At 49.8% G+C, this 14,957-nt stretch overlaps 1 protein-coding gene across 10 annotated transcripts in view; it reads right to left on the bottom strand.

Moving 5' to 3' along the window:
* The window catches only part of TNIK (TRAF2 and NCK interacting kinase), a 152,864-nt gene that overhangs the window by 108,513 nt on the left and 29,394 nt on the right, over nt 1-14,957 (bottom strand). Inside the window, exon 1 of one of the 10 annotated variants that reach the window (XM_035334107.1) lies at nt 14,727-14,789. The exons of the other annotated variants lie outside the window; for them this stretch is intronic. Within the exon in view, the coding sequence (XP_035189998.1) occupies nt 14,727-14,774 (48 nt within the window). The 5' untranslated portion in view covers nt 14,775-14,789. Of the gene's footprint in view, nt 1-14,726; nt 14,790-14,957 lie in introns of those variants that run through there. 10 annotated transcript variants of the gene reach the window in all.

The following is a 14,957-nucleotide window of genomic DNA, read 5'->3' as shown; positions in this document are numbered from 1 at the left end:
CACCTGCTTGCTCAGACACCATGACACCAGTTTGATCTCTCATGGAAGCTTTCAGAAGAATTTAGGTGTTGCATTAATTTTTTGGACTGTCCTGAATTCCCATTGGTGAACCTAACATGGGAACTTGGTCATTGCTTAAGCAGTTCTCTAATGAAGAATAAGATAATAAATAAATAGGGCAAAGAGAAAATGCATCTATCACATCTTTGACAACCTCAATCACGTAGGCTAAACGGGTGAGAATAAAGAACAGTATTTGCCCTTTTTACCCAAGCCTAGCATTAAAAAGGCAGGATATATTCCTGACTACGAGACTCTATGAATGAAAAAATGGCAGAGTCAATAAAATGTGAAGTAAACCTAATTCATTTTTACTATATGACCTACTTTCAGCAGGTTTTGATTCACATGAGCGGCTAGAGCTTCAAGGTGGTGATTCTGCAAGGTCTGTTCATTAAAGTCATTCTGTTCTTTATGGCTTTCAGCTCCAAGGGATAACAAAACACATTTCTGCTATAGGCATTCTCCAAAAAGGACCCATCGGCACCAATCTCGCAGCAACCTGGGAAGAAAAGGCCACGAATGCAAATGCTGGCCCAGAGATGAAGGAAGATCCGAATGAAGGAAGTTAATTGCTTTAGGTAACGCAGCCTTGCTGTCTTCCCAGGCTTGCTCCATCACCCCAGAGCTGGGCAGGGATGGGGGTGATGGTCCCCATCACACTGCAGCAGTCACTCAGCTGCTGGCACAGGGGCACCCCAGTTGGGTGCAAGGAGGAGAAGCAGGACCCCAGCATGGGGGCAGCCATGCTTGCAGAAATAACCCCTCCACCTTCCCACGCCGTGCTCTCTCCTAGCCGACCGCTCTTGGGTTATTTATACAACCCCGACGGCTTAAAAATGACTTTCTTCCCGCCTCTTGTCTCCATAGAAAAAAGGAATTTGAAATAATCTGCTGGCTTTCTGTTCTCCATCACACTTAACTAGTCCTGGAGCAGCAATGGGGAGTGATTCTTATACAAAATACTGCAGAACTTTCTGCTTTCCCTCCAGCACCATCTCCCCATCCCCACAGCAGCACCATTGGCAGGGTGTGCTCCACCACCACCATGCCCAGAACCCACCCAGACCCCACCACCTGCCCAACAGAGGAGGATGCCTTCCTCTCTGTATGTTCATCCCTGCCTTATGCACCTATGCAGTCTTGTTAGAGAAAAAATATGTCATTTTGTCTCCTGGCCATGTGGCGGCCAAACAAACCTCCAGTAAAATAATGGGGAGCACAGCTTGGATCAGGCTCGTAGGCACAAACACCCCCACAGCACTCACTCTTAGACACCCAAGCAGCCCCAGCTGATTTCTGAAGGGCTGTCCATATGCTTAGGCTGAGCATGTAAATCACTAACACGGGTGAGACAGAGCTAGTAGTTGTTAAATAACCGTAACACATGTGACAGAGGTGGTCTCCTTCCTGAGGGAATCCCAAAATGGGTGCCTCACCGCTACACAGCCCCAAATTCCTAAAAGTATGGGGAGCTCAAGTTAAAAGACAGAGACTGCAAGCACATACCTTGTTCTGTTCAAAATAAATACGTGTTTTGATAATCTTGACAAGCCAATCCTAACACTGGGGTAGTGCTCAAGGTAGTACCCATACCAGGCTCCTCTCCCAAGGCATAGCAGTAACCTTGTTGAAGACCCTGCCCTTGCATCCACATTGCTCCCTGGCCGTTCTGCAGCGGGGCAGAGGTTGCTTACAGGCCTCTCAGGAAGGAAGAACAGTCTGCCAAAATAACAGCAGTTAGGAAACAAGCAGCTCATTCCTGTGCTCTCGAGTCGCGGCCTAGCAGACCAGGGCTCGGTCCCCTCAGCAGGCCTTGCCCATTAGCAGGCCCGCCAAGAGGGCTCCCACATTGCTCCCAGAGCACAAGTGCTTGGCCTCGGGCCACCACACAGAGGCAGGGAAAGACATTTTGTTGAGAAAGGGGAGACTGGAAGAGATCTCATTATCTGTCCTCATGCCGAGGTACAGGAGCTGGCTGGGAAACAAGCAGCTCCCGCTACAGAGAAAACATTACAAAGATAGAAAGAAGAGCCCCAGAATGGGAACCAAAGCACGAGACCAGTGCACATCTCCAAGGTTGTTACTGCAAGTATACACACATCCTGGGATGAGACCAAAACCAAACCAAACAGAAAATAAAAATAAAAATAAAATAAAATAAAATGTTATTTTCTTTCTGCCAGGATATCAGGAAACCATCATATTGAATGAGGGGCTATAAGAGCTTTTGTCCCCCATCATCAAAGCAAAGGATCTTGGAGAAAATGTCCTTCCTGCAAATAGGGGAAAAATCATTTCCATGGAAACTTTCAAACCAGGTTGAGCCTGGAGACTGAAGCAGTAAACCCTGGAAAGCTCAGCTGAATAAAACAGCGTGCAGTGTTCAGATGGAGCTGAAACTTGACCTTCAAGCCTGGCCTGGCTAACACCAGCCCTGTCAGACAGGAGATAAAATGAAAGCAAGAAGTCCTGCCTCGTGCCTTGGTGTTGTGATGGACACAAACACCCCTGGGTGCCAGCAGTCAGCATGTATAAGACTTCATAGTATACAGCTACACAGATGCGTATCATCCATATTTTGGATGTAGTTGGGGGTTTATTCACAAAGAGTTGCTAGTCACCTCACAGGAAATGTGAAGAGGCTGTGGAACAGGCCGCAGAATACTTCCCCAGCTTCCCTCAAAAATACTTAAATCTACCCAATTTCTCTATTTTAAGGCCTTCTTTGTGACTTTTTCTAAAAGGTACAAAAATAATCAGTTACAACGAAAGCACTTCTTAAAAGAGGGAAGTGTAAATACAGCAAGAACAGTGTCAGTGCTTCTACAAACTGGCAATAAGGACGGGCGGCACAAGCAGCAGGAGGATCTATCCTGCCTGGCTCTGGGCACCCTCCTCAGCACCACTGCTGTTACCCCCAGACCCCACAAAGGACAACACCTCTGCAAGGGCTCAGACCTGACCAAACACAGGCAGCGATGCTGCAGAGCTGCGTGCACATCAGGAGAGGAGCAGCATGAGTCACGGCACTGCGCCAGCGCTGCCCCTGCCCTCCTGCCTCTCATTTATCAAGCCTTCCATTTTCTTTAGAAAAAAAAAAAATATATATATATATATATATTTCTTTCCCCTCCCTTTTTCAGCTCATGGTTTGTCTGCTAGCCGAAGTATCTTCTGATCAAGGGGATGGAGAGCGAAAGCTGGCGGGGATGCTGCCCCACGGCCTCCCGGGCTGCAGCCCCAGGATGTCACAAGGCCTCGTTATTTTCCAATCACTTGGTCATAGGGACTCCTTTAAGGAGGCTTGATAGTTCTTGTAGAGCTGCAGTAAAGCAGCAGGTTTTTAGTGTTTGATTCATGACATTGACCCAGGCTCTAAAAGCCTCTAATTTTTCCATTATCTCCCAGCCAAAGCCTGCCTGATGTCTCAAACCTCGCTAGTGGGTTCCTTTGTGCACTAACCTCTGGCACGGGTTTAAGACATTCTTTTCCTTGTCATTTCACCTTAATTATTATAGATTTTTTTTATTAAATCAAGTTCACAGAGCCAGCAAGACTAAATGCCCCCGCTGTGGCTCTCCAGCTGGTAGCTGTGGAACACAAACACATCCCGAAGAGGATGCGAGCAGGTTCAAGGCGTTCCTCCCAAGGCACCACAGCTCCCCCAGATCCTTGTGGCACAAGATCTATCTTCAGGACGAGGTCTGAAGCAGCAGCTTGCTCTGATCACTTCTTAAAAGTATCCCCCTGACTCTGTTATATGTAATTTAGTTCCTCAGCTGAGCCCAAACTGAGGGTTTTGAATCAAAATAACATTTGTTTTGAGTCCCCCTATTCTGCTTTCAAGAAGGCTTCTCCATCCTCTGCTGCTTAAGGCAAACCAATGTCTCTGTAGCATCTCAAACCTTGCAGTGACCACAGACAGATCTTGCTACCAAAAGGACCTCTCTCCTTGACACTACCCCATATTTGCACCACCAAAATTTCTTTAGAGGGTGGACCACTGGAAAGCTCGCTCCCCCCAGACGGGGGAGAAGGCCGTGTCCCCTCAATACTGAATGCTGAACTGAACATGTGCTGTCTTCTTTTTTTCAGTAGCTGTTTCTCTGCAATATTGACTCTGAAGCCAGCTTCTCCTTCCTTGGGGACTCAAGGTCAACTAGATCTTGGGGGAGATGGAAGGTGTCTGTTAAAGGACGGTTTGTGCATGGATGCGACATGGATCCCAGGTGAATGCAGTCATCTGGATACCTCAGTAAATTAGCAGGTGCTTACTGAACATACCCTGCAATCCTCACTTCCCTTAGCCTGTTTGTTAAATACATCATTTTCTACTTCAGCAGTGCCTCTGCTTTTCTGGGGAATCTGCTTTCTTTCATGGTCTTTGCTGCACTTCTATTCCTTTCGCTAGAATCGGCAGTACATCTTGTGGTAGCCCCTAATGGTGGGCATCAATAAAACATGCCCAGCCTTCCAAGTCCTTTGTTTTCCAGTCAAACATATATTTGCTTTCTCCCTTTCAGTACTGCTCTCCTCTAAGCCCCGGCCCAGCTGGGGGACCTCTCCATTACTGCTGCTCAGCTGACATCAGTTAGATGGATGTTGTGGGACCAGTCACCCCAGAGAGCTGCCTCCCTCCTCCATCATCCTGAGGTGCTTATCTATTACAAACATTTTCCTTCACAGCCCGGTGGCTGCTCTAACAAAACATCAACATCCCTATCCAATGCATTGTATTTGCTACCCGTTTTTAAGCACCTCAGCTTCGCACGATTATATGAGAAGCCTTCGTACCCGTTAAGGCCTGAAAGAACGAGTGCCAATGGCCTTTTGTAGGTTAATCCACAAGAGATCAAGAGAGTGCAAGACATTCTGTCTATTCAAATTACTCATTTTACAGTATAATAGTATGAATATTAATATTGTCCATTGAAAAAGTGTGTTAATTAGGACACTGGCAGCTTTCTGGACCACTGCCACCCAAAGTATGCACGTGGGGTACGTGACTATTCAAGCAGAGGTCCCAAATCACTGTCGAATTCCTCCAGCCTGCTAACAACAGCAAAGCACGCGATTCTGCTGCGAGAGCCAAACGGCCAAAATAATTAACGAGGAAACAACCTACAGAGGGTTAATGTTACTTATTTTTCCTCTACTAATGTCAGTTATTCCCCTTCCTAGAAAAACAGTATTTAACCAGACCGAAAATAATTTGCATAGCGCACATGTGCTAGCTGCTGGGAGGTTTTGAAGCAAACAGCACAAATGTCTCATTAATAACTAAGTGCCAGGAAATCCAGAAAGAATTTTGCACCAGAATCCTGAAAACCATGGTAGCTTATTTTTCTGATGTTTGCTTTAGGTTATAAACAGCCACTATGCTCCTTTGATAAAACTGGTTTGAGTAGGTCAGCAGCTGGAGACGGCGAGGTTTGCTACGTACCGGAAGGGTGAACACCTGGGAGGTCGTTGTACTCCATATTCCGTATTTTTATGCAGGTAGAGCTTCCACAAGTTCAGCAGCAGGCCTGGTCACTGGTACATTAATAGCACATAGATAATCTTTAAAAGATGCAATATTTCCCCCTTCCAGCTTCTGTGTCTATTTTTATCCAACAGCTAGGGTGCACAATCTTAAGTGTAGTCTGCTGAGCTCAAGGTTAATCATCATTTTCTGCTAGCAAAATAAAAGGTCAGCTATGTACTGGGCACCAGTGAGGTCTCCAGCCGCCCAGGTGTTTACAGACCTGAGGACTCCAGCATCATCAGCACGTCTTGCTGCATGGGAAGCAAGCCTATGCACAAGCAACCCCAGCACACCACCACCAGCTCCCAGAACACCTGAGATCTGCAAACATATTTGTCTCCCACTATGGAATAAACCCTAGGCTTCTTGGATGTTTTTGCAGGACAGATATTTGCACTGAGGAGCCCAATTTGAATAGAAAACCGCAGGTTTTGTTTGGTTGTGGTGATTTCCCTAGGCAGAGGAGAAGCACCAGGTCCAAAGGACCTGGTGTGCACATGGACCTCCCCCGCTCTCCTTCAGGGGAGTTGTTTTTCTTTGGGGGTCACTCTAAGTTGGGAATATGAAGACAGGTTTCCACATCTGAGGCTACTGCCATGGCTATAAAGGGTCGAGTCCTTCTCCTCCTTGGAGAGGTTGCCAAAACGTATTTTCACAAACTGGCATTTCTCAGCACGGTGGGACTGACAGCACTTCCAGTATCTCCCTCTTCACAGTATTAAGAAATGCTACTTTTGGCTCATATCCACCAGCTAAGAGATCCAGTTTCTCTTAGGAACTCACTGCAGCATCTCCAGCAAAGCTTTCTGCCCCCATTACTGCATACTTGCAAACATCTGCCAAGACATGAGGACTTCATTCTCAGAAGCTCTCGGCGCCCTGACCCGCAGGGTATGTCAGCAAAAGGAAGAGGCCTGGCAGCACAGCTGAAGGTCAGCTCCCTTTCTGCCTCTATTTAAACTGGGGCATCTAAAATTAGAGCAGACTGTGAGCGTGGATGACCAGGGCCCGCAATACAGAAGACACCATGTGCACGCATGCATGGGGTGAGAGGTGCAAAACCAAACAATTTAGAGCTGCTGAAGATCATCAGTTGGAGGCGGCTACAGAAACCTCTAATAATTCCCCAGGTTACCGAGCTCTTTGGGGCTTAAATCTCTTCCTTGCAAGAGTTATCGTCTGTCACCCACCAAAAGCTAATCCTCTTTTTTTCTGACTTTGCCTCTATCTTCTCCCCCCCACCCCCAGCTCCGTGTGAGTGTAAAGCACCTTTAATCTTCATTTCAGATGCACTTTTCACGATGTTGCAGGTGCGTTATCTGCAGCTGACAGTATTCACCACCTATTTCTCCTTAAAGGACACTGCTTGACCTTGTAACAGCTTCCATGCCTCTAGTTTTAGACGCTGAGCATTTCTATTTGAATGGATCACAAGTAATCACTCTTCTGTATCCATTATTAGCAGAGAACCAGCTACCCAGAGAGCTACTGCTTTGGTTGTGGGTTTTTTTTTCCTCCAAATGCAGCATTTTTCCCAGGCAGAGACATATTATGGCAATTCAGACACTGACAACTGTGTAAATCACACCCAGGCAAAAGTTATTGATGACCTCATTCCGGCAAGGTATTATATGATCAGACTGCCCCACGGTATTTTGATCATCTGAGAGCCCTGAAATTGAAAGTCGCGAGCTCCATTTTGCTTGGGAATCTAACAAAAGGTTTTATCTGCAACAAAAGGCACTTGGAGCATTTCTCTTAAATTATCTTATTTCACACCAGCAGCAGCAAATACTTGTTTGCCTTTATTAATACGCTCTCCCTGCCCATAACCGTTCCCATTTTTCTAATTTTGAATTTAAATGCTTCCAAGTTATTGATCCCTTCTGCTAGAAATCTTTTATTCTGCTTTTATTAGTTCTTGTACACAGCCTAATTTCAGAGGGACGAGTGGTGCATCCAACATAACCACCCTCCTGGCAGACCTGTCTCCCGGGAGCTGACGTGATTAATATTTCCCATGCAACACGAATCACATTCTTCAGACCCAGCTTCTCCACACTGCCGGCGCTCCCTAAATTGGTATCCTCACATCTTTTATTAAATGATATAATTAGCTGATTCCTTCTCAAGTGCCTTCCAAAATAGGTTGTGAATGGTCACCAATAAGGGAACAAAAACCAACACTCAAGGCATTGAGGTACTCAAAGAGGAACCGATTTTCCTTGGCCGTGCCAAGTTTCAGCTAATACAGGCAGATGCAACGAATAAATAAAAATAAAACCACGAGTTAGCCATAAAGCAGAAGGGCTGCAGCCTGGATGCACGGCAGTGCTCTGCGTGCTGGGCGTGCTAACCCAGGCAAACCCATGTGTGGGGGGCACTCTGCAGCAAAGCTGGATTGAAATGATTCATAAAGCCCAAGCCAGCCCGCTTGATGAGAAACACACCACTTGAAGAAAGCCTCTCCTGGACCCCGGTGCCCCTCCTCAGGCAAAAACCTGTAACGTGAAACCCCCGTGCCCTGCACAATCCGGCATGAGAGCGTAGCAGCATGCATGGAAATCCATTTAACGCATGGCAGCCGGCGTGCAGAAATGCGCTGTCAGTGCCAGCTCTGCAAGGACAGAGCAGACCTCGGACCCGAATGCTGCTGCTGCTGCTTAACCCTGCAGACGAGGTTTCCACTACGACACCACCAGGCCCTCTCCTTCCCACTACAGCCTGGCTGAGCAGCTCATCCAACTCGGAGTACTCCGAACACACTGCAAATGTACCAGGTTCTCCATCCCTACAGACGCTGCTCCTTGTCAATAAAAACACCACCAGAGCGTGGTTCAGAGCATGGTTCAGCTGGCTTTTCGAAGGGTTGGCTTGCTGCTTGGCTGTTCCAGGACTCGAAGCAGATGCATTTTGTGTGCAACTGGTAGGGCTCACCCACAGGACGCTGCCCTTCAGCACCACAGATCACATTTGCTGCATTTCAGGCAGTTCCACGGTAAGGAACATTTGTGAAAAGTCCTGAAGTGCCTTTTTGTGTTCCATTTCAGAAGCCCGCTCCTCCAACAGAAGATTTCAATTTCCTCTTGCAAACTACCCCTTGGGTTCGCCTTATCGGCGTTCAGATACACAATTCACAATTCATCTGGAACAGGCTATTCACGGAAATTCTGCTGAAGCGGCTGTCTTCCTATTAGTTATGTGCAGAAGAAAGGCTTTGGCCTCGATCCTGGCCCTGCTGAATTCCAGTGCGAAAGAGAAGATCTCCGAAGCACGGGACATGAAGGCATTCCCACCCAGCACCCGCGGTCCTGCCGGCTTTGCCTGTAATAACAATTGCTCTAACAAAAGCAAGTCCAGCTGTATTTGCAGTTTCTCTTAAACGCTGATTGCTGATTACACGTGAGTTCCTACTGCCGTAAGACATGAAGACATGTTTCCAGCCTTTCATGCCGTCCGTAAGAGCTTCAAACTAAAGAGGTTTTTATCTGCCAGGCTGCGAGGGAGGAGGTCGGCTGGAGACTTCTGAATGCTCAAGTTAGCCACTTAATGAGGCGGCGTATTCCCAACTAATGGCTTTGCTCAGGGACAAATTGCAACACCGAGAAGAGTATTAGCATAAAGACTTATCAAGTGGAAGACGTGCTGGAGCAGAAACATCCCATCTTTTCAAAAGGTGATGCAAAGCATCAAGAGAGCGTGGGATGGAGGGATTAAGGGGCTGCCCGTCTGTGCCTCCTCGCTGCCAGCACGGGGCTGACCCCGGAGCCTACCAGGAGAGGCGATGGCATTGCCCCAGCACGTCCCGTCACACGCTGCCACCACTGGAAGGTCACGCCACTGGTGAAGGCTCAGAGGATTTTTTCTTCTTTGTCATTCAGAGGCGGTGAAATATTAGGATTACACCTTTTAGGACCGAACACGGACAGCAATGCTGGAAAACACAGAGAGACCTGAGCAATCCACGAAAAAACGGGACTGTGACCAAGAACTTCCCATTGCAATAAATCACTTTTCCTTTTGCTCCTCAGAGTGATGCACACCAGCTAAATTCATGGCTGATGTAAGTGCAGGACTGCTCACCCCTGCCATGCCTCAGTTCTGACTCTCCACGGACGAATCCATCATGTCAAGTTTAAAGTTAAGGAAAAAAAAAGTCTGCTTAAATTTGCTTTCATTGTCATTGAGATTAACACGTTCAACCCATCCTCAGCAACAGCTCCTGAAAAACATTACTTTTTTCTTTACATGCAAACCAGCAGTGCCACACAAGCCGGCACGACCCAGCAGCCCTGGGTCCATCACAAGCCGGGTACAAGGCTGCAGCCACCCGATCAGGGAACTCACAGCTCCAGGAGTTATGTCCTCACCAAGAAAATCAGTGATAAATACACAGGGAGAAGGAGAGGCCTTGGACAAGCTCCAGGCTTTCCTTTCCAGCCCTCCATCCGGCACAGCAACCACTATCTGCCATTACAGCAGGGATTTGAGAGGAGGACCTGGATGAGAGCTCAGCATCAAAGGCTCCCACCCCACCCCATCCCAGGGCTCCCTGCAGACACCCCGTGGTCGTGCCCAGATGGAGGAACCACCCTGAAGTTCCCGCACCAACTGCACCACAGTCGTTTCAACGAAAACACAATGGCAACCTGCAAGGAAAGAATCACACCTTTTCACTAATGAGGAGGCATCCACGAGTTAATGTTTTTAATGTAGCAGTCGTACTGTTTAAGCCTGCTCTCATCTGATCTAGACACTACGAAGACAAACATAAAATATATTTCTTCACACTGACCCTGTTAATAACCACTTCTCAAGGGAGTCGAAGAACTGTAACGAGCTAACACTATCTGTTTATTTGGAATTCAATAGCTAGACTTATTAAAAGAAATATCCTGCCCAGCACTAGCTGCAGAAAACATCCATGGTGATGCGATGGAGCAGGAGCACGGGGCTGTGCCCGTTCCCCGCAGCAGGGGCGAAGGCTGAGCCCCGGCACGAGGAGCACGCTGCCAGGGGACGGTGCTTCTGCCTCCTGGTCTTTAATGCCCACGGAGAGCTAACAAAGCCCACACAGCTTCCAGAGCGGGGCTGTGGGCAGCTCTGAAAAATTACCTCTGGGAATCTAAAATCCAATTCTCTGCCCTTTATGCAAGTCTCTCCCCCCAGCAGCTCCCAGTTTTGAGCGTGCTGTGCGGGATTAGCTCCCTGCCCTCTCTCTGCCCCCGCACACACAGGTCACTTCAGCTACCGTTTGTGCTCAGATCCAGTTTTAAAGTGGATTAAAATAATAATAATATGATGCAGAAGGTTATTTGCATTGGAAACTCGCTGCCACGGGTTGCAAGCTCCCCTATAAAAGAGATGGGGCTGCAGAGGGCGAGGAAGGGTACGCGGCACCCACGCGGGGCACGGCATGTCGGTTATGCTGCAGGGCACAGCCTGCACCAGCAGACACCTCACACCTCTGCCCTGACCTAGCGGGGATCAGAAAGTCTTAGAAAATGAAGCATGGGGCACAAATAACCCCTGGGACGTCAATATCCGTGTCTCTGGTCAAGGCCAGCCAGGCAGGTGACTGGGGCAGGGACCAGCCACAGCTCGTGGGGCTGGCAGGCAGGGCCCAGACACGCTGCCCTTGCTCGGGACGCGCAGCACCGAGCCCCACGCAGGACCGTAATGAAGGCACAGGTTCCCCCCCCCATCCCTCTCCAACTAAGTGCTTTCTCTTTCTTACTTCTCTTTCCTCCTTTGTGAGAACCTGCACAACGCGCAGCACTGCTGGAAGCCCTGACCTCCTCCTCCTCCTCGGCTGCCCACGCCGAGGAGAGGGGTGGGATGGGGACAGGGACAGGAGCGAGGGCAGCGCCTTCGCTGGAGACGTGGGGATGGAGCCAGCTCCCAGCCACACTCTTCCACGAGCAAATTCAAATATAAGAACTTAAAATGACCTAAACAACAACAAAAAATGTTACACCAATCTGCCATTCTTATGTGAGGGAGGAAAAAAAAGAAAACAAAAACACAACATTTGGAAGCGGGCTATGTTTGCTTGGCACTTTCCATCTTTAGGTTCTTAGTGTAAAGGGCTTCCCAGGTAAGCCTAAGAATAAACTGCAGATTTCGAGAGCCACGCTTCTCTCTGTGGCGAGCTTTCAAGGCGCTCCCAGGAGATGCTGAGCTCCAACCGGCTCCCCTCCGGCACCGCTCTGCTTCAGGCCTTCAGCGCCAGCCGCAAGTCAGGCTGCACCCGAATCGGAAAAGATGCAAAAAAGGACAAGCAAGAAACATCAAAAACAAACACTGGCCACTGTGAAAGCCTCAGACATGCAGCCTGACCCAACCCCCAGGATCCTACTTTGCACTTTTCAGTGCTTTATGTTGTGTAGAGGAGTTTTCTGTTACCGGCGATGGCGGCCCTGTGCATCTTGCTGGGCAGCAGCCAAATTGGTGGTCTGGCTGCTTGGTTGGTGCTGTGGCTGCTGCATCAGCTCCCCTGGAACCAGCCTCATGCCTGAGTCTGTGCTTGCAGAACACGGTTAACAACTGCCCCTGACGCAGCACCTCCCTGCAAGCGGCCTCTGCTGCCCGCAGAGCACCCGCACTGCTCCTGATCTCAGGGGAGGGCTGGGGACAGGCAGGGCAGAGGAGGAGAAGTGATTCAGCAAAGGCCAGTGGAGAAGTTAGTAACCGCAGGGCTCAGCGCTAGGCTTCCTGGACGCTACACCAGGCTTAAATCATTAACCTGATACTCATTAAATACCATGAACGAGTCAACAACAACCACCAGCATGCGCTGGCTGCTTCTTCCAGCGAGATCTTCCTCATTCGCCTCCCTGCAGCCCAGGGTTACCATCAGATCAGCATATTCTAACAGGAAATTATTTTATAATCCACCCAGGCCTTGCAGCAACCAAACCTCACCCGCTGGCCGTGGCCATGCTGCTGTAACAAACTGCTCTACTCTGTTAGCGACCAGAGCTCTGCAAGCGTCAGGTTGGGAAGCTGCACCCCCCGAACAGGAGAGCCAGGCTTGCGCAGGGTACGCACCCAGCCCCCAAAAGCTGCCCATTTTCTGAGCATCTGGCTGCAGGGACATCCCCGGGAACAGCCCCGAAGCAAAAGGACTGAGCGATCCCCAGAGCAGCCCCAAAGCAAGGGCAGACACCTCTCTCATTCCTGTGGCCAAACGGTGCTTGATCAAGAGCTCTGCAGGGCGCCTGCCTGCACAGAGCATCCTCTAACCCCGGCGAGACAAGGAAAGGGCTCTCCTTCCCCCTGCGCCCACGCCTGGCGCCCGACCAGCCCCGCGAGGCCAGCCACCACGTCCCGCAGCGTGCCGCTGGCTTTGCTCGGCGTCTTCAAAGAGAGTTTTTTTTCCCCCATGCCACTGCAGCTATTTTCTTGCCTCGCGAGGCTGCGCAGTGCTGAGCGAAGCAGAGCGCGCAGCAGCGCGAGGAGAGCGGCCAGCGCCACGGGCACTGCGCCTGCCCTGCCCCGTCACGGGCTGCGGAGGGGACAGAGATGAAAGGGGGGGCAATAAATTAACGCAGGGACATTTGGAGTCACCTTTTGTACAGTGTAAGAAGCACCTTCCCCTTCCATTATTCAGCCGGCGAGAAGTTACCGTGACATATTGGTGTGTAGGTGTGTGGGGGCTGGCTCCTGCGGGGAGGGCGGGCGGGCGGAGGGTGCTCTGTGTGGTTCAGAGAAACGAAGCAGCACAAGATGTACCAGTTGCTCTGGTAACAAAGCCATTTTTTTTTTTTCTTCTTCCTAAGTGAAAGATCATTTTAAGCATTTTCCAGTTAAGACTTCCTTGTCCGTGTGGCCAAAAGCAGGCCCCATTTCAGAAACATACATGTGATTTGAGGCAGAAAGGGAATGGCTTTCTTTTCCGGAGGTAATCTACCATCACAGGGAAGCTGATAAATCGAGGTCACTGTTTTTCACCCTCTGATAAAGCCAGCATGCATTACCATACATCAGCGTGCCAGCCCAGTAAGAACCGACTAAAACAAAAACCATCCCACAGGCTGGTGGCCCCATGAGAAGGGGAGACCCCGGGGGGCTCCCCGAGGCAGGCAGCCATCCCAGCAGAAGCAAGGGCTCAGTACGTAATGCTGTGCCTGTAATGCAGAAGGATTACACAGCAGCTTGTCAGCCGTATGCTCGGTCACACAGCCCTCGTGTGACCTTGAGGACACAGCGCTGCCTTGTGGGGAGGGCGTCCCCCGGGCTGACCCCGTACCTGGACACAGGTGTGAAGGGTCCCAGCCACACCACAACCGCCTCGAGACCAGGGAAAGAAGAGCCCTGGGTGGGGCACATCTGATCCTTCCTGCTCCATCTGCTCTGCTTTCTGAGCAAGGCACAGACAAGGAGTTTTCCCATTTCAGTCCCATGGAGCAGGCCCCGAGTTGTTATTCGGAGAGCTGGGGAACGACCCAAATCAGAGGGTGCCGACACCCTGATATATTTGCCTCACCTGCAGCGACCATCCAAGGGACGGATACACCCACATACGCAGCAAAAGCAGGCTCTGAAGAAGAGGCCAGAACTGACAAGTGACCCAAAGCAAAGGATACGGTGCTAGACGAACACCTCTGGCTCCAGTTCAATGAAATGAACCAGGTGCTACAAGAAAGTGGGAAAAGACAAACACTTAATTCACCCCTTCGAACCCAACAGCCGTCTGCCGTGGGCCAGAGGTGCGGGGAGCTCGGGGCTCCGTGTTCCCCAGCAGCACAGGACGGCGGGTGCCGGTGTTGTGGGGCACCAGGGACCGCAGGACGGGCGCCCAGAGGAGAGGGGCAGCGGCAGCAGCCAGCCCGGGAGCAGCGCCTGCGGCTCGCGTGCGTGCAGCACGGCCTCTCGAGCAAGTCACAGCGGTCGGCCCTCAGCCATAAAAGCTGTGTACATAGCTAAGATTAATTCTTTACAGCAACAATCCGCAGGAAACGGTAATTTTGTGCAGCGTGGTAACTTCTTCCACTGGGCTAGAAGCAACAGTGATTAATTATCAAACTATTGACCGTCGGTCTTTCAGAAAGAGAGGCAACAAAAACAACTGATTATTAAAAACAATTAATGTCATTCTCGACTCAAGCTAATTATTTGAACTGCTTGTAATGACCTGGGAACCTGCAGAGTCTCTGTTCCCACCAGGGCTGAGCCAGACCATGGGCAGGCTGAACACGGAGCAAACCTGCACAGGAGTTCTTCTCTTACACCTCCCCTCCAAACAGCATAAAAGAGAAAAAAAGCAAGCCTTTCTTTAGCATATCCACCAGCTACTCATTCAGCAGGGGGACGCACAGCAGTGCTCAGGGAGCACACAAAGCTGGGGACATGCTGGGTACTGTGG

This window comes from Oxyura jamaicensis, chromosome 9, assembly GCF_011077185.1.
Source record: "Oxyura jamaicensis isolate SHBP4307 breed ruddy duck chromosome 9, BPBGC_Ojam_1.0, whole genome shotgun sequence".
Taxonomy (NCBI): domain Eukaryota; kingdom Metazoa; phylum Chordata; class Aves; order Anseriformes; family Anatidae; genus Oxyura; species Oxyura jamaicensis.
The sequence above is the reverse complement of the archived record's forward strand: the minus strand, read 5'-3'. Positions and strand labels throughout refer to the sequence as shown.